The sequence below is a fragment of the Amphiprion ocellaris genome, chromosome 14 (assembly GCF_022539595.1).
Source record: "Amphiprion ocellaris isolate individual 3 ecotype Okinawa chromosome 14, ASM2253959v1, whole genome shotgun sequence".
In the NCBI taxonomy this organism is placed as follows: domain Eukaryota; kingdom Metazoa; phylum Chordata; class Actinopteri; family Pomacentridae; genus Amphiprion; species Amphiprion ocellaris.
Genome location: NC_072779.1, coordinates 9,544,520 through 9,567,696, shown reverse-complemented (window position 1 = coordinate 9,567,696; position 23,177 = coordinate 9,544,520). Strand labels below are relative to the sequence as shown.

Below are 23,177 nucleotides of genomic sequence, written 5' to 3'. Positions count from 1 at the left end.
ACAGCTCTACTGTATATCCCTGATATAGCTCACTAGTTTCTATCCTTCATACATTCTGCTGTTGAGAGGAAAAATACATTACACGAGCTAATAATACTATATATACAGTGAAATCCATGGGAAACCGGACTCAGAGAGATGTTTGGTATGGCAGTGTATATACTGGCATGCTTTTGTGTGGTGCATATTTACCACAGCTGGGCAGTATTACGATGAGATGATGAGCTGAAACATTTTCTCCCAGCACACAATGAAAAATACCAGAATTTATTCTCAGTCTGCTCTCATGATATATCAAAACCGCAGCTCATCTGATTTCTCTTCATATATTATACAGCTCTCAGACAGCCTGAGCTTACATTATGTATGCAGACAATGCAGTCTTTTACATGCCACGCAAGTGTCGCATGACCAATCCATCAATCAATCAGTACTGAGGAGTGGTGATATCGGATCAGCTTGTGGTCCCTCACTGAGTATTGAGTTGTGCTTCTTGTAGATACACATTAAGATTTCATGAGTCCCAAGATTACAGGACTGAGCTGAGGATAAGACGCAATGTTTATACATGACATATGAGATGCTATTACTATGCATTTAAGCTGCGTCCAGCGTTCACCCATTTCACATTCGACCTAGAGGGAAAATATATGCAGTTTTCCATAATAACCGTTGTTTGTTTTGGAAATTAGGAATGGCTCAAAGCACCTGATAAACATTTTTCAGTAATTAGAAAAACCAAGTTTAAAGGGCGGTCTTGGTCTTGAAAACAGCAAAATAAAACCCTCAATTCACTCTAGATTTATATAAAAACATAATTCATTTGCAGTTCAGGTTCCTTTTGACCAGTAAGTCCTTTAACTAAACATGGTGACATCTTCAAAGCAAAGCAAATACACCTGTCTTCATACCACTCACATTGTCTGTGTTATTTTTTTTTTTACTATAAGGTAGGTTCAAATTAAACTTAAAAACATACAAAGAAAAAAACTCAACTGATTGTTTCGAGAAGTGCTGGGGTTGTGGCTGGTCCAGCTTTGGCTGCAAAGACAAGATGTGAGGTCATGGCTGTTCTGTCCACTCCCCATGCTCACAGTGCAATTGGTTACTCCATGCCGTTCCGCAGCATCTGATTGGCTGCGATAAGCATGACACTGATGATGAAAGCCATAGCGAAGGCGCAGATCAGGCTTTTTCTGACACACGTCTGCCGATTCTTCTTCTTGGGATGGACTGAGAGGAGTGAGAGAGAGAAAAGGAGGAACAAGAGTGTTATTCTGTGACTGTGACTAATTAACTGAACCATTTATTGACTTCAACATACTTCTTGTTGCAGAGAATCAGACAAGAAGCTCAATACCACTGTCACATCTGTGTATCAAGAAAGATGGACATAGCGTCCGGATCGGAGGTCAGAGTTCTGTGGAGAACTCCTGTGGAGTTCTCAGTCAGATCCACTGCTCAAAAAACACGATAAGAATGGCCAAAATACCAAAGTCAAGGCTTTAAAATGGTAGTCAACAAACCAATGGGAAATGTCATAGTAGCTACAGCCATCTTTCATATGCAGTCTGCGCTTCCCACGAGAATCTCTAAGGGCCAATTCATTCATTCTATGTCCGTGTGCACAGACCCATGTGGACTTTGAAAGCAGACGTGCTTGCAGTTCTATTCATACTCCAGCAGGTCAACATCAGTTTGCTGGGCAGACGGTCGCATTGCCCCTCATGTTGAAGACAGAAAAACAAGGTGGATTCTTCTAAAAGGCTGTGACTTAGTGGTTACAGATTGGGTTGTGGTATTGTGTCAGTGTGACTATTCATGACCTGTGTTAGGCACAGCGGATGGAAAAAGCAAAGGATTGTAGGATAGGATGGAGACTTTAGAACTTCTCACTGTTTTACGGCAGGTGCTACAAATCAAAGCACATCAACTTTTTCTACTAGAATCCTTTAATGAAGAATTATAAAGCTGAGGATAACGGAGAATCTCCTCACACAGCCTCTCCTCATGACAAGCATTTGTTTTAAGAGCCATTTGTTTTCCTGGTGCATGTACAGTCTGCTCGCACTCATCGTGTTTACAAGTTTTGGTGTGCAGGTGGACATCAGCCGAGGTCCAAATAAGCTCTCACTGAATTGGGTGGGTGGGTGATGAAATTTATGCTACATATAACCTTGTGGACACATGGATGCGGAAAGTAGAAACTGGCCTTGAAGCTCAACTAGTAACAACTTATATCTGATTTATTTAATTTGTACAAAAAAAGATTTCTGCCCCGAGTTCACAACTAGTGGAAACTCTAAGAAGGTGCTGAATGTGGACAGAAATGGTCCAGCAATAACCCCATTTAAATCATTACTTGTAGTTTGTAGGTTTGGGTTTTTGCATGGATTAAACAAATAAGATACACAGTGTTAATTAGTGAAGTACTAATAAACAAATTTGATATGCATCTTTGGGTTAGAGAATTCTCAGTTTCCATTCTGTGTGATTATATGTCAAGTCTTTTGGATGTCCATATACACCACCAAATGGGAATTTTCTAAAAAACAAAAAAAAAAACCAAAACAAAAAAACCCCCCCCAAAAATAAAAACATCCATAGAAAATCTGTATAATGTCTTTGCTAAAAAATCAAGAAACGGTAATGTTCAACTGCATCACTGTACCGACAAACAACAAAGAACATGCACACAGCACAGTCTGTGAGAGACATCAAGGTGACAGTGTCTGGCATGTGTGATGCAAATGAACATTTTAAATCAAATCCGCACCAGAGGGACGTACATGAGAAGGAGAATCAGCCACAGATGAAGCTGTTTGCACGTCCTCAATCCGATGCTTTGATAAATGTGGTGAGGGCGGAGATTTTGCTGCTTCTATGTTTAAGCAATTCAAATTGGACAAAATCCCTGTAAACTGATGTGTATTTTTATGCTTAGCTTACTACTGGCCAACACCATCTTCATTCTGTATTTAGTGCACAGATATAGCAACAAAACAAACTGTATTTCCTAAAAAGGTTCACGAAAGCATTAAGTAATTAAAAACACTGAGTTATTATTCCCTGAGAAATTCAATACCGTTAGTACATAAATTACAAAATGACATCGTCATAAACTGACATTTTGTGCAGCATTAAAAAGGAGGCAGTGGACAGCTACAGAACGATCAATGATATCATTTACATAACTGACAGAGGTTATGATCTCCTGTCAATATACAACCGCTGTGACCACCAGCTGAGTGAAGACTGTGACATGCAGCCACAAGCTCTGCTAATGTTAGCAAGTGGACATTTGAGCTGAAATAGTTTCATCACACATAGTGTTGGAGAATGAACTAAAACAGCATTTCCTCTAAGTCTCTTCTGTTGTACCTTCATAAAAAATTCAGATTTCAAAACTTAAACCTAGTTCTTAGGGGACACATCTGTTCTTTGACTCAAGCACATCTGAATGTAATAGCAACTAAGAGTTGTCGTTGTCACGTTTTGCAGTTTATCTCTGTGACCCAGAAAAAGTAATGAATATGTGAGCGGTGCTGACTGATTACAATACTGCTGCAGCAAAAGAGGAGCAAGGTGGAAGTTGTGTTTGCTACCTATCAGTTCGGGTTGAAAGGCCTTTGTCCCCCTCGAAGACATAATCTCTGGAGATTGAAGGAAGGAGATGAGCAGAGACAGATGTGTCCTCCAACAGGCCTTGCAGCGAGAAGAACAACCAAAAGTTTCCTCTCTGTCAGCCCCTTGTCTCAGTTTGTTAGAATCACACACTGCATCAATAAATCAAGTCAGAGCTCTGAATCGTTGATCTAAGAGGAACTGTGAAGGCATCAAGGTCCCTTTGGACAGGAAGAAGAAGGGAAAGAAGCAGCCATGAAAGAGGGAAGTTGAGGATGTGGGAAGAGGATTAAATGTACAGAAAGATACAGTTGTTCTGTCTAAAGGCTCTATACCTCTTCATCTGTTCTTTATCCTCCAAGGGACCACTTTTACACTTTCTGTATCTTTATGCTGTACATTTTCCTCGCCCTAACTCCGTGGTACACTCTTCCCTCAACACCAAAAACTTAGTGAAAGCGAGTGCCAAGCCAGCAGTTCCCTGATCCCTTCTTTAGCCTCTTATCTCCTCCTTCACTGTCCCTTCTCTGCTAAGTTGCACCATTTCCTCCCAGCCATCTCTTTTTAGGTCTCCCTGAGACTGTAGGCCAGGTACCCAGTGGATTCATTAAGACTCTCCAAGTTTTCTGGTGCGTTTGATCCGTCTTTACCTTTGTCCTAGTCTGACTAGGTGGATGTTTCACAGCAGAAAGGCAATTTTGAGCTCTGTACTGTAGCAAACACAGGGTCAGCTTTAGGTTTGTGTCTCACTCTTCTCCCAAAAGCAACATAACTCAGCGTTCCAAAAAATACCTTTTGTGTTTCAGTCGGGCAGTCAAATATTAGCGGCCCATCAACCCTCACACTGCTGGCTATGAAACTCAAAGCAAGTGATGTATGACCTTGAGATTAATAGATTTGATCATCTGCAGTCTTGAATTTGCCTCAGGTATGTTTGACATTCCCATCAGGACCGTCACCTAACAGATGAAACCTCTGTGGTGGGATTTCATGCTGGTATAGCAGCAGATTTAAAATTCAAGATTTCACCTTGAATATTGCCAAGCAAAAACTTAGAAAGTCACTTTTACTTTAAAAGTGCTTTTTTTAAAAAATCACACACAACCTCACACTTTGTCTTTTCCACTTTATTCTCATTGAACAAAGACTTGAGGGCAAGTTCCCTCCTGTTGCTATGTGGTTTAATTTTTCTTTTCTTTCTTCTTGCCGTCATATTCTCTAATATTTTCCTGCTCTGTTTACTTCAGCAGTATCTCTTGTCTTCAAATGTTATTCTATTTATCTGTCAGATTAACACACAACACATGAAATTCGACAATCACTGCATTCATTTAGTAGCAAATGCTCAAAAAGCAACATATCTGTGAATTTGTCTGTCCATTGACAGTTTATTCTCAGAGGAGTAGTTTGATATTTTGCAAAATTTGGTTGTGTTGTTTGCAGTTGAGATGAGAGGATTGATGCCGTTCTCATATTTGTGTCCCATTATCTGAGAGGAGCTAGAGGTCAGAGGCAGTTAGCTTAGCTTAGCATAAAGACTGGAAGCAAACCTCAACTCTAAACCCACCAGTAGTTATGAGGATCAGTAGTTATTTGATGGCTTTCCTGACTGTGAATGAGTCTGTTACCTTATTTGACAGGAACCTATGCCTTTTGCAGTTATTTTTGACCACTTAAGAAACAAATATGTGTATTATGCTTGATTAAATGAAACTCAGGTTAAAAAAATGGTTGAAATACATGCATATAAATATTTATGCTCTTTTCTTTTTAATTCCTGACATTCTGGCACTGGTGACTTCTATTTATGTATTATTTTTTGGGTGCTGCCTGAAATCCCTCTGAGGACCACTAAAATTCCTCAAAGTAGGAAAACCCCACTAGCATAAAGCATCTCATTACAGAGCTATAAAAACAACAATTTGACTCCAGGAAGTCTGAACACCAGATCACTGGATGTACTGATTTACATGCCAGTTTAAGAAGTTGCATGAAGTTAACTTATGACAACCTCTACAAATGTGACAATCTCATCCAGTTTTCCCAACTAAGCTCGCACCAGGACGCACCATACAAGACTTCAGCTCTGTACCCCAATGAAGCCACAACCCTGACTCTGGTATTTTTTCCATTTAGGACATGTCAATACAGTGAAGACGATTTACTCAAAGTAGTGCCTTGAGTTTGACAGAATTTTTCTTTCTCTCTTTGTTCTAATTTGTTTTCCTTGATGCCAGAGAACACATCAAATGACCTGTTTGAATTGTACAAGAAATTATACTGAACAATTCGAAAAAAAATCTTTTTACTCTTTTAAACATAGGGGAAGAAGTATTTGTTGTTCTAACAGCTGTACAACAGAACGGAGGTATGAATGGGCTTGCTGAAGTTGATGGACACTTGGAGGAACAAGACCACATTGTTGAACACGTCCATCCAGAGCATCGTGTTGCAGATTCTCGGTTGTACTGTGTTTTCTGAAATTATTTCTTAGACAAAAAAATTGTGAAGTTGTAGACGTTCAAGTTCCTGACTACAGCACCCAGCAGCTAACAGCCCATTCTTAGCTCTCTCTTGCCAGCATGTCATTTGAATAAAGCTGCATTTTAAGGTGGATCTTCATAGTTACTGGTCAAAGAGGTGTCTGTGTAAACGGTCTAATATTTGTCCATTAAAGCCACACCTGACCAGAGTATGGATTAATTAACAAACTGATCATTTGTTACCAGTTGAACACCTCAAATACTTTTTCTGCACAATTGCCTACATGCAGCCCTTTGCAAACAATAACAACAGAAACAAGAGTTTTAACTTCTTCTCTAAGTTAGAAAAGCCCATTAGCATGCTGTGTCTATACCAGCGTAGATTCAGCAGATGTTGGTAGTAATCCAAACATCTGGAAACAGGCTGCTTCTAGTCTTTTTGCAAAGCTAATCTAATTGCCTTTTGGCACTTGCACCACATTTAGCACCCAGATGTGAGAAAGATATTGATCTTCTCATCTAACTCTCTGTGCAAAGCTAATAAGTGTATTTCTCACATTTCTGACTCTTTCATCAGACAGCTTGACTAATCACAGATACTCAGCTTAGTGTTGAACTGCTGCTTAAAATATCACAGGTATTTATGAGAGTAAAGTTTCCGTTGTGAACTGCTTCCTCACCTCCCTCGTACTCAGGGCAGTTCCCTGAGGTTTCATTGAGGCTCTCCTCCTCGGTGATGATGATGTTCTCTATGTCCTTCATTGTCAGGTGGTCCCGGAAGGCGTGGAACAGCACCTGCTTCAGCTCATCCAGAGACAGCTGCTGCATGTCAAACTGCAGGGGCACACAGCGATCAATGCACACACACAGTCATCCACAAACTGGCTTTATGAGGGCAGATAAATATAGAAGATAAGAATGAGGTGTGAAATGTACAAGCTGCAACAAATAATGGCATTTATGAATCTGCACATTACTGGGTAAATGTGTAATGTGCAGATACGGTAGGCGAGTAGGAACCGTGTGTCAGTTGTAATGTAAAGCATCACTGGTGCTATTTTTGGACGCCTGAATCAGTATGCAATCCTGTTTGTGTGCATAAATGTACACAAGCACAATCAGTTTAATGGATGTCCCAATTAATATGGAAATGGCAACACATTTTCCTCCTTGTAGGTGGTTGTGCTTTCATTTCTGTGTACATGTTCATGTTTAAAATGACTGATGAGACTCTCACCAACCACTGACTTGAAGACTATTTCTGCCTCCATCTACCCTTCCAAAAAAATCACATCCTTCTTCTCTTCCCCCCAAAAACTGATCTTCTCCACAACGCACACAACATCCTCAAACCCAAGAGCATGTATCAGGATTATTTACCTCACTGACAGCCTCAAATACAATCAGTCGCTTGGTTTAGCACAACAGATGGACACACTGAGGCAGGCATGGCAGAGAGGAAGAAAATAAGGGGTTGATAGAGAGAGAGACGCTGGGAGATAAGAAAATGGGAAAGTGTGATGAGGTCAAAGTAGTGGGAGACAGATGGAGAAAGCACAACTTGCAGACATTGGTGGTAGAGATGTAAAAGAGTTGTGATAGGGAAGAGGGGATGCTCATTTCAACGAGGGAACCATAATCCTGCTGGTGCGTTATCGCTATGCTCGCTAAACGCTGAAAGCAGCATCATTTGTGCTCGCCCACTTTAAGTAAAACAGATACTGTTTACCAAAGCAAAACTACCTGAGGAGAGGTTGGAAATCCTTTAATTAGCAGGACTCTGTATCAAACTCCAGTATCTCTTTGGCACCAAATGAAATGCGAGGACAAGCAAAAGCACACACTGAATGCACAGGTAGATTTGCAGTTTATTTAATGTTTAAAGTGGTCTTCTTTTTCAGATTTTTGCTTAGAGTTAAATTGGAAGATCTTTATGAGCAAAAGACAGTATAGGTTAGTAAAAACACTTAAAATAGAGGGAAACTACTCATCTGCCTATATCCAAAGTTTAAAAAAAAGACAGCTGGAGCTTCTATAGCTCACACTTGCTGCTTCCTCCTGTTTCCAACCTTTATGGTCAGGTAAATGACCCATCTGCAGCCATAGCTTCACATTTAATGGAGATATATGGGAGTGGTATCATTTTTTTTCTTTTTCATCCAAGTGTCACATATTCATTGATTCATAGCATAATTCTTGGAACTGTATTTTATTTGGGCTCTTAAGTGCTTCTGTTTCAGAAAACATTTAACATTTGAAAATAGTTTTTTGCAGAATTTATTGGTGTTCAACCTAACAGCAGATTTCTACAGTGCAGCAAAGCAATCAATGGAACATAACCAAGACGTTCATAGATAAGTGTGATATCATCATCTTGCAGCATGGGCACGTGCACATGATCAGAAACAGGTGCAAAGCACGTTTTATGTTACCGGGTCTTTATGTATTCTGTATGTCTGCTCCTCTCTGCTCTGAAAATGTGTATTGATTCCAGCGTAACCATCCGTGCCACCTTTTCAGGAGATTTACACTGTAATCATGGAAACATGCATTCGGATGCATTTGCACACGCAGGAACGTGCACAGAAATAAAAATAAACACACACAACACGACCAGCCGAAGTGAGATGTGGCAGTAAATAAGAATGATTTCACATAACTGCACAGGCAAACACACTCTCTGGTTTCCTCCACCTCTTCTCCCTCCCACTCACACACACACAGACCGACGCCCACACGTGACGATTATTCATAATGGAGCAAACAACTTGTTTTTTTGTTTCCCTTCTTTTATTTTTGAAACAGTAAACAAGCAAAAGTGACAGGAGTGGATGAAGACAGAGGGGCAGTCAAACACGACTAACAAGATTCAGTGCAGGGGGGATAAGTTGTAATCACCTTAGCAAAAGTAGAAAACAAACAAAACACAACAAAAGCATAAAATCCATAATCTAACTGTAAACAAAAGTGTTGTTCCTCCACCAAAATCTCATGTTTGGAACCTTGTCACTTCTGGTGTGATTGACGGATGCTTTGCAGATGGATTCATTTTATCCCAGTTATTAATATTCTCTGAGGCTCTTTAAGGTTTGTGTGCATCAGTCAACTTTGCATCCACAGCTCTTCCAACAGTCCATCCCTCTTTTTTTCTTACCTGTTAAAGGGTTTTTGCCTTATCTCAATCCAGACAGAGTATATGGTGTTAGACTGTAAAGTCCCTTGAGACAAATTTGTGCTATGTGGCCATAAAATTGACATGAATGGTGTTACATACGTGAGTATTCTTCAAATATATATGGTCAAAGAGAAACCGCATACAAAAAGCAGGCACATTCATGTAATGAGTCCTAAGTGCTGGACAAAAATATATCTGAGTCATCATCTGGAAAAACATTTTCAGCGCACAAGTACAGCTGCTCTTGAGGACATTTATTAAATTACTACCTCATGGTGATGTTTCGAGAATAAAAGCTCTACAAAGTAACATACAGAGCCAAATAAAATACATCAGCTGGCAGATCTGCTGGTCTTGATCGGAACATAAACAAATGGAATCAGCATATGGATAGGCACAGTTTCTACATGAAAAAATTAAGAACATTACCAAAAAAAAAAATAAAATATGTACATGACTATTAATTGCCATATGTATAAAAATGAACTATAAAAATAATAATAATATCTAAACAGTGGAGGTGGCATATAAGGGAAAATACCAATAATAAAGATTACCTTTTAAAATAGAAATAGCAATACCAATACTACTACTAATACTACTACTATAATAATAACAATAACAATAACAATAACAATAATAATAATAATAATAATAATAATAATAATAATAATAATAATAATAATAATAATAATAATAATAATAATAATAATAATAATAATAATGACAATAACAACTAGATGAACAGAATTTTATATATGTTGATTAAAAGATGTTCATTCAACATTTTTTTGTGAAAACATCTGTAATTTTATACAGTTTCTCTCATTTAACAAACAAATCTATAAAATATTACAGCGCCAGTGCTTCTTTTTCTGACAATTAGCACTAATTGTATCGAATTTACACAGTAAACTTGAGTATTAAACTTGAATTTTACAGTTTCATCTATTAAATATAAAGGAAATATTTGTAAAACTATGATATGCATGTTAAAACATATTTTAACAATGTTTTTATTTTTAAAAATTTCAGTTGATTCAAACAAAATAGGCATTTGATGGTTAGTTGCAGTTAAAGGTTATCAATGTTATTTTACATTAGATATGTAAATTCACACAATTGCAGTGATATTTTTGTGTATTTCAAAAATAGACAGAAAAAATCTAAAATTAAGCGGTAAAATTACATCAAAATGCTTTTTTTTTTTTTTTACAGTGAATCAACCACAGAAACACTGAAACGGTGCCAAGACTTGAATCCAAACACTTTGAACATCACAGGACTCAAATACATTTCCATACTCAACTCATTTACAATCACTGTGAGGTAGTGATTTAATAAATGTTCAATAAATTCTTGGGAGCAGCTATATTGGTGTACGGATTACATTTTTCCAGATGATGACGCAAAAATCCAGCACTTTGGATCAACCTGCTCTGAGTCATGCAGCCTTGTGTGGAGCTCCAGGCCAGATAGAGAGGGAGTGGCAGCAGCACTGGAGGCCTGAGATGCCTATTTCTGCTCCCTTTTTTTTTTTTTTGGCATAGCTGTCTGAGCCTCGAATGGATGCAGCGAAATGGAGGAACAACTTTTTTGGATTGCAGCCGCAGGACAGGCAACATGACAGCTGAGGGCAGCAGCATAGAGAATGTACAATGTTTCTGTCTGTCTGTATGTCCGTCTGTCTAAAGGGGGAAAAAGCCACAGAGGAGCTGCTACCTGTTACTAACCAACAGAGTGATTTTCTCCTCCTGCCTGGTCTCTGAAGGACACACACACAGAGTGATGAACAGGGGAGGCAAAGAAGACTCGAGAGTTTGCCTGTCGAAGCATTTTGTCTTTCACTGAATGAACTCAAATATGGGATTTGTGTGTGTGTGTGTGTGCGTGTGTGTGCATGACAGCGAGCGGTTGACAGGAAAACAGCGGGGCATCGTGAGCAGTGACCGGCGACATACTGAAGGAGCCAAGACACATCAATCAGAAGAACAGGTGCTTCCACGCTGTCCTTCCTGTCTAATCCTGCCTGCCCTCATACAGCACGAGCTTGTTTCGTCAGTCGTCCACCTGCTTCGTCTTCTGACATGTGTCTAAAAAGTTGCTTGGAGAGGCAGCCTGTGAGCATTGTTTCCTTTATTCTGAACTCCCTCCCTCCTATAACCCTAAGGTGACACTTTGAAGTTTCTGTCTTTTCCCTGCAAGCAACCCACTTTTGTGCCAAAGTGCTTTTTCTTAGATGCTTTATTTTTCTTCTGCCTTCTTGCTTTTATAGGATAGTGACAATGGAAAAAACTGGACATATAGGGAAAGTGTGCAGGAGAATGGCCTGCAGTAAGGCTAGTAATCAGTCAACTGTGTAGTATGCTACTGTGTTTACACAAATTGCATACTTGCACCCATATGTACCAAAATACACACAGAAAACACCTGATAGTATGTTTTTGAACAAAGAAGGGTACAACCAACCACAAATGAATAATAGATAAACAGTGTCCACAGAAACAGAACAGGTCCCAGCTGTAAGTGACGGAACGAAAGCCAACAACTAAAAATACAAACAGATTTTGTCAATCTCAAGTTTCCCAGAGTCACGATGCTGAAACTGAAGACTTCCTGTCGCTTTTCAGACACCAGACTGTATTAATAGTTCTGCACTTTGGATGACACTATCCACCAAATGGCAGTTATTATGCAACAGAGACACACCACTTTATTGAAAAAGATAACTCTATGTTTGGCATGACTGGTCATTAGAATGAACGCTGCAGACGGTTTCAACAGATGTAGACGGCAGAGATTAGTCTTACTCCAGATCCTTTTAGCTTTTTTTTCAGTTTCTGTTTTCACTGACAAAAAATACTGACAGGTGGCTGAGCTAAAACAAATCAACATTTCAATGAAAGAAAACGAGAAACTTGACATTAATTTAAATACGAGCAACTTTAACCTTTAACATTCACTGGACTGCTGGACTTTAAATGGCATTGCTTTGTTCCGATTCAAATTTGACAAAATATCCACGTTTAAAAGCACAAAATCTTATGATTGAAATGCTCTAAAGTATTTTAAGATGTCAGATAACAGTGTGGACACAATAAAATGGTAGTTTCTTTCCTTTTGTGTCATCTACAGGAGAAGATACTCGTTGAATCATTATCTGCTGCACAATATTTACACAGCAGGGGACGTACAAACAACATATTTCCAAGTCCTTGCTATTTTTTTGTGAAAAAATAGGGCGTCTGTCTGGGGAAATTGGCCTCACTTGGAAAATAATAGTGCAGGTTGTTCAGGCTTTTTTGCAAATTCTTCCAGTTGCACAAATAATCGCTACTCTGTCGTTACTATTACTGTTACGGTCTATTACTAGAAAATGAGGAGTCTATAAAGAAAATGGCCCAGCATCGCCAAACAGCGAGATCTGAAATTTGCTCTGGTGCATCTGTAAAGAAAATCCGAGACATAACTGCGACATCAATGAACACTGGGACATAAAAACTGCATGCATTGAATCACCAGTCAAATATGTTAAAAATCGCTTTTAAGGTCTGGTGATTTTGCCCCAAAATAAGGTATAAACTGCATTTTTTCCACAGCTTATACTTTTATTATGCACGCACACAGTTTCACAACAACTGACTCACTTGATTGAATGTTTGATTGCATAAGGTTTCTCCCATAGATTCCATTTCAGGATTATTTAAGCAGCAAGCCTCTTCCTGGTAATGTTTAGTAATTGGCCATTTTAACAATTATTTACTAAGTTTGACTATCAAAAATTATAATGACAAATATCAACTACTGTATTTTTAATCTGTAATTACACTGTGACCAGTCTGAAACTTTATTTATTCTATTTGTAATAAAATCATCAATGGTATAAACAACAGCTGGAGATTCTGTAATTCAGCTTCTCAGAACATCAGATGAAAACTGCTGAATTGTCATTATGACTAGTCTGAATTGCTGCAAATGTGTGGCTTCGAATTGAATATTGGTCCAGCAAAGCATTAAAAAAGAGTTACTCTGGGGGATAAGATCATTAAAACATGATTTATCAGCAATTTTGAGTTTGTGAAGAACAAGAGTTTCGTTCATTTGAGACTTCTGGTGGAAATTAACTAGAAGTTGGCAGAGTGACTTTTTTATATGTGGCTATGGTTGCAGTACCATAATATATAAGCTGACTTTGCCTCCAACTTTCTGTAGATTCTGACATAACTACAGACATGTACAATGTCATTTTAACTCACCACAACTGTAATTTAAGATATCTATATCTACATTTTGACTAGGCAGAGGTCCAGTTCAAGATAGCAACAGCTTCATTCTGACTTGTTCAAGGACAACAGTGATATCTTAAAGATATACTGAGTTAGAATTATCACTAGTCCAAACTAAACTGTAGATAACTGGAACGTATACCAGTCATAATTCAGGTGCAGATACACGTGGCTGAATTATTTGAAAGGTAAAAGTGATGTTATTGGTCCTATCTCTGAAACTGCAGTTGTGTACAGGAGAAAATTGCATTGTTGATATCTGAAATGTTTTTTTATTCCCCACAAGGAAGAACTGAATTATGGATATCAGTGACACATATCCGGTTTAAATATTAAATGTTCAAACATCTTGCCTTAACTTCACTCTAGAGTGATGCTGCTTGTGTCCTAGAACACAATACAGCCTGCGAGATTTTAGGTGTTACACTTTAAGTTAGTGAAAGAAAAATTACTCTTTTCCCCTTCTAGAGTCATAATGTCCTTTAGATAGGCAGATGGAGGTTAGATATTGTCTATTCTGGCATGACTAAGCAGACTAGTTGCCTCCATATTAGTCTGTAATCTAAATCTGACCTTCTAACTACAACATATACCCAAAGATCAGAGAAAATCCTCAGAACTGATGCTGGCACTGCTGCTCTGTCGGTGTCACTTCTCCTGATATCAGTAAACATTAATCACAACCTAAGTCACCTGAGTCTCCAGCGTGTCTCTCTGTGTCTGCCTCAACATCGCTGAACTTCCACAACACAGTTGGCAAAATTTTTAGTAAAGGTGCTAAACTTGCTTTGACGGGTGCTCAGGTGTTTGAGCAGGTCTTGTTGCTTCAGTGGCCGGTTCCTTCTATCTACAAGTTCTGTCAAAGCAGTCCATGAGCAGCAACCCTGAAACCGCTCCTGACATGTGTTGGAAAAATCTGCATGCCCATTAGGACAGAACTGTCTGCCAAACGAATATAATACACAGCTGGTCACTGACAACAGTTTTTTTTCTTAAGGTATTGGTTAAAAGATGGTTGTTTTTACCGACTCTCTTTAAGTGATGCGGCTTAATTTGCAACGGAACATGGGTGCTATCTTTTTTAAATCTAATTTACCGACTGTCAGCAGAAAATTTGCTAACTCGAGTCAGAAGTTTTCCTAAGCTGACATCTGAATCTCCCAGAGGTCGGACTCCGACCACGCTACAGTGGAAAACAAACATTAAAACGGTCGATCTTTCAATGGTAGACTGAAGAAAACAGGCTGAGCAGAATGACAAGGACATCTCTATTTATGCCGCACACATACACACAACTGAACACACTTGAAGAAGAACACAGTTACGCACAAAACACGCCATGTCAGCCATATTGAAGTCGACCATCAGACACCTCTGTGTGCGTTTGGATATGATGTGAACACACTGAACTGAGACATTATGGTGAATCCATCACGGTGAACCTTCTCCTTTCAACACAATGATTTTCCCTCTCCTTCCTCTGAGCTCTGTGAAATCTAAACACACAAAATGTTGCTCTCACAGCCCAGAGAGACACACTTCCTCTCACCGTTTCTCCCCCTTCGGCTTCCTATACTCTCCCTCTTCTGTCCCTTCCTCCCCTTTTTTCCCTCTCTCTTTGTGGGAGGTGCACATTTTATATCACCCCAGAGATGCACACTGTCTGCGACCTTCGTGAATCACAGCCTCTCGTACTTCTTTCATTTTCCTCCCTCTCTTCCCCTTTGTGGTTTTTCCTTTATATTCCTGTATCTTTATGTGGGGCATCCCCCCTCCTCCTGCACCACACTCCCCCCCACATATTGTCAAGCTCGCCTCTCTATTCTAGCATCTCTTTCAGCCTCGCCGGCTCTTGCTCTGTACTCTGTCTTGCTCCATCCATCCGTCACGGACGCAGAGGGTCTCATTTATAAAAAGGTGTTCTATTTCACACAATGATCCCGACGTTAAAATTAGCATTATTTTTCCCTTTCTTTTGCTTTAAATTTCTGATATGCAAATGGCATAGATGGCTATTCCTTTCAATTATACTTTCCTCAAAGTGGTTGCACAATGAAATCTGGGAATGTGACTGTGGTCCAGTAAGTGTTTGTAACCTGAAACTCACACACCTCCTCATTTCAGTGAGTCACCCTCTAAATGTTTCTCCTCTGATTTGACTCAAGGAAAAGTGGCGAACAGCTTCCCCAGCGCTGTCGCCCTGCTCAACCAGCCGTCCTCGCACTCAGCTCAACCCCCTCCCTGCACACTCAAACACACAGTCAAAACTCAGCGCTTTTCATGACTGTCGCACATCTTACCTCAGACGGAGAGCAGCAAATTTTCTTGTCTTGAACAATTTTCCAAAACAGAGTAAACACATTCAAATGCATGCAGATGAGCTGCAGCCTTAATTACCATAGTGCCCAGTTTGGACACTTGAAAGCACACAAGCTCAGAGTTTTTATCCCCAAACAGGGGCACCTCCCAGAAATCTTTATGATGGTAATGCCTCCAGCAACACACACCCGAAAAACATACTTGCAATAAGAACCACACTTAATTCTCAGCAGGTCTCTTTTCCCCCTTAGTCGAAAAGAAAGAAAAAATAAAAGTCTGCAAGGGAACAGAAGAAGCAGGTGGGGGGCCTGAGAGTGTGTGTGTGTGTGTGTGTGTGTGTGTGTGTGTTTTGTGTGTGTGTGTTTTTATGCATGCCTGCTCAGAGTCCCTGCAGAAACTGGGGCTGTGCTTAAGGATGTAAAACTTGCTCTGACTGCTGAAATACACAGTCGGAGGTGAGGCAGAGCAAGTAGGAGGAGGATGGGGAAATGATGAACGACGAGGCGTGTGAGTGATGAGAAGCAGACTGAGCTGGGAGGAGGAAAGTTTTGTCTCTCACCTGCCAGAAGATGTTGTCGATGGTGTTGCCCAGGAATCCTTCTCTGTTGTCGGATGATAGCAGCTTGGGCCCCAGTATCGTCATGAACTCCTCAAAGTCCACCTGGCCGTCCCCTGCGGGTAGACGACGGGGAGGAGGACCAGAAAAAGAATCAGATACTGGAGATGGAAAGGCTGGCAGACCTGAGCTAAATTATGCATTTTATGACTGGGTTTATTTCTTCCCCCGAAACAAGTAAGACACACCGACAGATGGGTGAGCTCTCATCCATGACAAACACCCGCGCATCACCGGCATTAATTCACCTTTCAAATAAGGCGTGTGCACCTGCATGAGTGTGTGGAATTGTTTTTGAGACAATCGAGGGAACATTTGGCAAATTTAAATTCAAAGGACATAACTTGTGTTTGCATTCTGCATTCTGCTGCTGCACGCTGTTAGAGATACCAATCAAGATCTGGCATCCTGTGGAATTAATACACATTGAATACGTCCACGATAGTAAATCGTAAGCAGCGTAAACAGAAAGTTTAGTTACTGCATACACTTATTATACTCTATATTACCAAAATTGATTGAACCACCAGTTTACAGTGCTATCTAGCGTTCTATTCATTACAGCTTATTAATATGGGCATATTAAAAGCATTAGTAGTCTGCACAAGTTGCAGTGCTGTTGTGTAAGTAAAATGAGTAAGATGCCACTTTATTTGGGTGTCTGTAATTTTCTATTTCTTCCAGCAAGAACCTTGCAATTTGCCACTAATCATAGAGGGAAAACAGAGAGTATTCAGTGACTACTCTTTCAATAAATGGATTCTAATTAATTACTGTGTAACCCAGAGAGTCTGTTAGTCAGTTCACAGCTGGCCAGCTACACATGCAAAAATGTAAAATACGTCTGCAGGCAAGGCAACAATGTCAGTAATGTTCACATGGAGATTTCATTCTAAGGTAATTGATTTTCTCCTTTAATTACTGCAAAATCACACAGGCTTTTCAAGGAAAAATCTTAGAAATTATTAAGAAATGACTTGGAGATTATAGACCCATAAAATTACACATTACCTTGTATTACAGTATATTATGTTGCTCAGAGAGCATCCATTCCAACACCAGACGACAGTTTCTGAAAAATGGAGCTTTAAATTAACATAATCTTATTTTAAAGACGATTTTGCCTAAACCTGAAGAAAGGATAATTCCGGATATCTGCGGATCAAGAATTCTTAAGCACGAGTTTAATGAGATCAAATTCATCTGAACGACTGTGCAGGTCGTCTGACACTTGATAATAACTGACGTTCTCGAAAATAATTGTGCCAGCGTGTGCTCTCAGTGCTTTATTAGCCATGACATGGAGATTATGGAAGTCAGAGGTAGAGGATTCTAAGAGAGATATCGTCTCTCCTCAGAACAAATGGCAGTGCTGCTTTCAGATGGTCAAACTACTCATGGAAGCAAAAGCAAAAGCTTTTAGCTTTGACCTTTGATATTTACTGCGAGCTGTGGAATCAAGAGCAGGCAGATAAGAACCAGCTGAAAGACTGACTAGCTTGTTTGTGATGCAGGGACTGCTTAGGAGTAATTGCAAGTCTCTGAGAATTTAGAAGCAGAGCTGAAGTTTAAGGAGCAGGAGCAGACAGACTCCCTCTTTATTGTCTCCGAGGGAATTTGTTTTTGACAGTTGACCACCTGCTGCTGTTAAAGCAGTTTAGGAAACTGTTTTGAGGAAACATTTTGACGGAAGCTGTAACTAAAAATCCCATTTTGCCTCAAGTAAGTGAAAGACTTGTTAAGTTAAATGTTTTGGGCATCATTTAAGGGTTTTTTCATTTATGTCACATTAAAATTCAACACATAGAAGCATTCGTGCGGATTTCTTTGGAAGGAAAATCTCCTCTTTAAGACTGTGCATATTATATTGTACTAACGAACAAACATCATACACATGCAGTATATGCTGAGCAGTGGCACACTCGTTTAGTTCACTGTGTGTGTGTTGTCCATGCACCCAAGTGTGTGTCCTTATGTAGCGGCTCACCATCCATGTCCAGTCTCTGCATGATGATAGCCAGCTCCACTTCACTGGGCATGTAACCCAGGGAGCGCATGGCCATTCCCAGCTCCTGTTTAGAGATGAAACCATTCCCATCACGATCCAAAACACGAAACGCCTCACGGATCTCTGCACAACAAACACACAACATGGCACTGTACATTACTGCCTGTCTCTGTGGCTCTTTCATTTCTTTCCTTTAGGGAAAAAAGACACAAAAAGTGAAACACATAACTCCTATTTTTGTATTAAAGGTAACTCTTTAGATAACGTGTGTTTTATGTTAATATTGTGCATCCTTGGTTGTCTTGTTGGTGCCGTTTAATGGGTTTCTGGTCAGACGGGGACAAGGTTGCCAGTTGTGGTGTCCTTCACTTCTCCATTTATTTTCCTCTCCTTGTTCTGTACGTGTTTTAGAGGTCAGGAGCTCATCGCAGCAGATAAAAAAATCTCTTCATCTTTATTCTTTATTGCCATTACAATTCAAGGCTGGGACTTATTTGATTGAGTGACTACTCTGGTCCTTCTTCTGTGTGTGTGTGTGTGTGTGTGTGTGTGTGTGTGTGTGTGTGTGTGTGTGTGTGTGTGTGTGTGTGTGTGTGTGTGTGTGTGTGTGTGTGTGTGTGTGTGTGTGTGTGTGTGTGTGTGTGTGTGTGTGTGTGTGTGTGTGTGTGGGAGAGAGAGACAGAAAGAGAGAGATTTGTCTTGTTATTAGAAGATTTATTTTCATCTTGCTACACAATATTACAGGCATATTTCCTTGTTTGTTGGTAACATTTGCGTGTCATTTAAAAAAAAACCTCTTGTCTCCTTGACGTTTTTTGTGTTTGATCTTTGTGTTCTTGTGTGATGTCTGCTATCATGCCTTTGTCTACACTGCTTGTTAGACTGCCAAATATAACAAGACTGAACAACAGCAGCACCGGCCGTTTGTTTATGCACTTCATGCACAAAATGACATACATGTACATTTTCCTGCCAAGGAGTTCTTGTGGTTGAGGAAATAATGATTGTTAGTGTCTCTCAGGTGAAAAAGCAGAAGCGATGCGATGCTGTCATTGCACAACAAAACCTGTCAGAGGGAGAGTCGAGGTAGACGGTTGGATCATTGAACTATGTGACTGTGACACTGCTGCTGGTATCTTAACTCATTTTAGCTTAGTTTTTTTCCCTAAATAATTACCTAAACTATGCTCTAACTGTGAAGTGGTTTTGATTAATATTTTTATATTAATAACTGATCATATCACCATTGATTGATGATCCCATTGAGTTTGATGTGTTTATAGCGAGAGATATAGATTTTCAGTGCAGGGAACTCTCACCTTCCTGCTGTTTTTTTTTCTTCCTGTTGGCTGTAAGTAATTCCAAAGCCATTTCATTGTTCCATAGGCCTTTGTAAAGTGATATAATCCTAAAACACAGACTGATTACAGCAATAAAGCCTTGCACTTGTTGACCTTATAAGATTCACAATAAGCCTGCTTACCAGTTTGAATGATGCTTTTATATCTCGTCATTACTTGTTTTTAAGACTATTTAACACAGCTGGGGTTACAGCTGACAGAATGAGGCTAAAATTACTTTACATCCCATAAGAATAGGGCGACATCTAAGCAACACATTTAATGGAATACTCAATTGTAATTATAGTCAGATCTTCTTGTGCCTTAATGATGAGACAATTATATTGATAAGCCTATTAACTTACACACTCACACAGTCTGCAGGGGTTTTTTTTTGCCAACCTCGGTTTCCTTTCTTTCTTTGACCTCAGCAACCATGTTGCTTTTAGCCCATATTATATTTTTTAATTCCTCGTGTCAGTTTAAGATTACAGTTTGTTCTTCTAGTGTTAAATATTCAGCTCCTGACCTGGTAATGTTTTCAACTGGTCATCTGATGCCAACAATGACCATCTTGTGAATTCACACATAGCTACAGTATCCATCAAAAGTATTGACCCCCTTTGTTTGTTTTCCATTTAAAATGCTTTTCGACATTGAATATTAGTCAATTAAATTTGGCTATTTCGACAAGAATTTACCCCAAAAAAAAGACTCTTTCATGTCAAAGTGACAACAGATATCTACAAGAGATATTTAGTGACTTGGAAATTTTCTTGACATAGATCCCCTGACTTATGCTTCTCCATCATATTTTTACAGAGTTGCTTGAAGTGTTCTTTTGTCTTCAGGGTGTAATAATAACCTGGAGTACTGATTCACCAGTAACTGGACCTTCCAGATACAGACGTCTTTACGCTACAATCACTTCAGACACATTTACTACACTCAGGTGATCTCCATTTCATTATATTCAGTGTGACTTCTAGCACCAACTGGCTGCACCTGTGTTGAATTAGGTGGGTCACTTTAACAGAGGTGAATATTTTTGCAATATATCTTATATCTGATTTACAAACCACCTACTTGCTGTTTAAGTTGAATTAACAAGCTGCAGCTATATTTTTTTCTAAAAGACACAATGTTTCTATTGTCTTCAGCTTCACAAAATGAAATCCAAAAATGTAACCGCGAGTCATCAGATGGTGTGAGTGAGATGTAATAAAATTAACGATTAACAGATTTTCACAGATCTGTATATGGTGCTGAAAGGTGCTCCCCTGCTGCTGATAAGAGGCTTTCCCATTAGGTGGAAGCGTTGTAGCCTTTCTCTTAGACAAATCCAGCTAAAGGTGATATCCCACTTCTCTCCCCTGTCTTTCACAGCGTTTTCTTGTCTCTCTTACATCTTTATATACTTACTGTATTTTATAAACCCCGAGGGCCCTGTCCCAATCGCTCCACACAGCACAATCACCACCAGCACTGCCAAGAGCATTTCCGACTCTCTCCTCCCACATAAAAGGCTTCCTTCGAACTTGAAGTTGTAGGTAAATGCGCACAGCTCACAAGGCATCTATCTGTTCGTGCGGCAGAATTACTCAAACCTCGGAGGACCTGCTTACAAAATACCCTGGTCAATCTCCAACTAATTACCTGTCAATCAGTTGGCACTGTCTGAGTGGAGGTGAGGTGGAAGGGGGGCGGCGCTTTCATTTGGAAGGAGGAGGTCGAATTTATCGACTCGATGAAGATGGCAGAGACGGTATTTATCCAACATCTTTTCGCGAACGAGCACTCCAATTTCTTCGTGGATCCCTGCACTAAAGAGGTGGGAGAAGGTGTAATTTTAGCTGGCGCTCAGTGTCGGTGCGAATCTTTAGTGGAGAAGCACAATCAGAACCACGACTTCCCCAGACTAATCCTTTTTCTTAACTTAAACAATGAATTTTACATGAAGTTCATCTCTCTCAGGCCGTGTGCCATTAATATTCTCGTCCTGACGTCGCTGCTCTCTTCTTTCCTCTGTGTGTCAAGTCAGCCTCAGATCTGCCTCCTATGCCTGTCTTTTCTCTGTCAGTTGTGTGAGAGCTGAGGTTCAGTCACAGCCCCCATCTAAGCCTGTAAATATCCCCTACAGCTGCTAACCAGACTCCAGCACCATGCCACTGCCTCCCCTTTTTTCTCTTGCTAAATAAAGTGAGAATCAGAGGCGAGGGACTGGGAATGCGGCCGAGTGTGCGGCCTCCCAAAACACAGCGAGATGTATTTGTATGCAGCTCAGCAGTGAAGAGTACAATTTCAATAGGGTACAAATGAGCTGGCCCCTGATGTATTTCTGTGGAATGCCTGCCTGCCTGCCTGTGCGTGCCTGTGTATTATGAAGTCAACCCCCCAGGACTATATATGTTCTCGCTGTGATTGATGAAATGCCTCAAAACTAGAGAAAAGGATAGCAGCGATCCAACACAGGGGTGATTAACTAGCCTTCTATCTGTACTAACAGATGATCCTGGAAGAACCTTCAGCATCTCTCTGAAGTGGGATTAGGAGTTTTCGAACGCTGGCAGCAAATACCATGGATATTTGGTCCACATCAAACAGTCCCGTTGGCTGCACTGAATCTGTGGCTGACAGGAACTAGATTGTGCCTCATCACAACGTCTGGAGTCCAAATTCAATTTGTGTAATAGCTCCACATAGGTCCGAACTACTTTCACCTTCTCTCTGCCCTTGACAAACAAAACACAGACAGAGGCCAACGGCGCTAATGATGGTGAGACATTTCATTCCGTGCTGCAGCTCTGCCTTCAGTACACTAAAGCAAATGTTTTAGTGAACTGGGTTGAGTCGAGTTGTGCACAGGGGACACTGGATTAAAAGATTTATACTACAAAGTACTTCATACCAAAGCTCATTCGAGCAAACTACAATAGGCCACATGTATAAACAAAAACAAACGGGCTCAGTCAGAGACACTCTCTCCTCACTCTGTGACAGGATTAGCTATTTCTTTCCTAACAAAGCAATCCAGCAGTCCTTTTATTTCTTCAGCTGGTCCAGCAGCACATGTAAAACTATGTCATAGAATAACCTCAAATCAGGAGCTCAACCCTACACATGTAGAGAAAGATTTATGATACCTGAGCCTCAGCGAACAGCGAATAGACTGCTTGAAAGTATGTCAGTTTCAGTCAATTCAAAAGAAAAGTGCAGTTTGTCATGATGTGGGTTTTATTTTCACATCTCGGCTCATTGATCATGATGAATTTCTACTCACCAGAGTAACTGCAGTGATGTGGGAAAAATGCTTTAAATAGCAAAAA

At 40.0% G+C, this 23,177-nt stretch overlaps 1 protein-coding gene across 2 annotated transcripts in view; it reads right to left on the bottom strand.

Moving 5' to 3' along the window:
• Positions 1-928: 928 nt before the first annotated feature.
• caln2 (calneuron 2) overlaps positions 929-23,177 on the bottom strand; it is a 31,721-nt gene continuing 9,472 nt past the window's right edge. For both annotated transcript variants that reach the window (XM_023287559.3, XM_035955946.2), the window contains exons 3-6: positions 18,491-18,634; positions 16,447-16,559; positions 6,788-6,941; positions 929-1,233 (exon numbers count right to left, since the gene is read on the bottom strand). In XM_023287559.3, the coding sequence (XP_023143327.1) occupies positions 1,106-1,233; positions 6,788-6,941; positions 16,447-16,559; positions 18,491-18,634 (539 nt within the window). In that variant the 3' untranslated portion in view covers positions 929-1,105. The remainder of the gene's footprint in view (positions 1,234-6,787; positions 6,942-16,446; positions 16,560-18,490; positions 18,635-23,177) is intronic.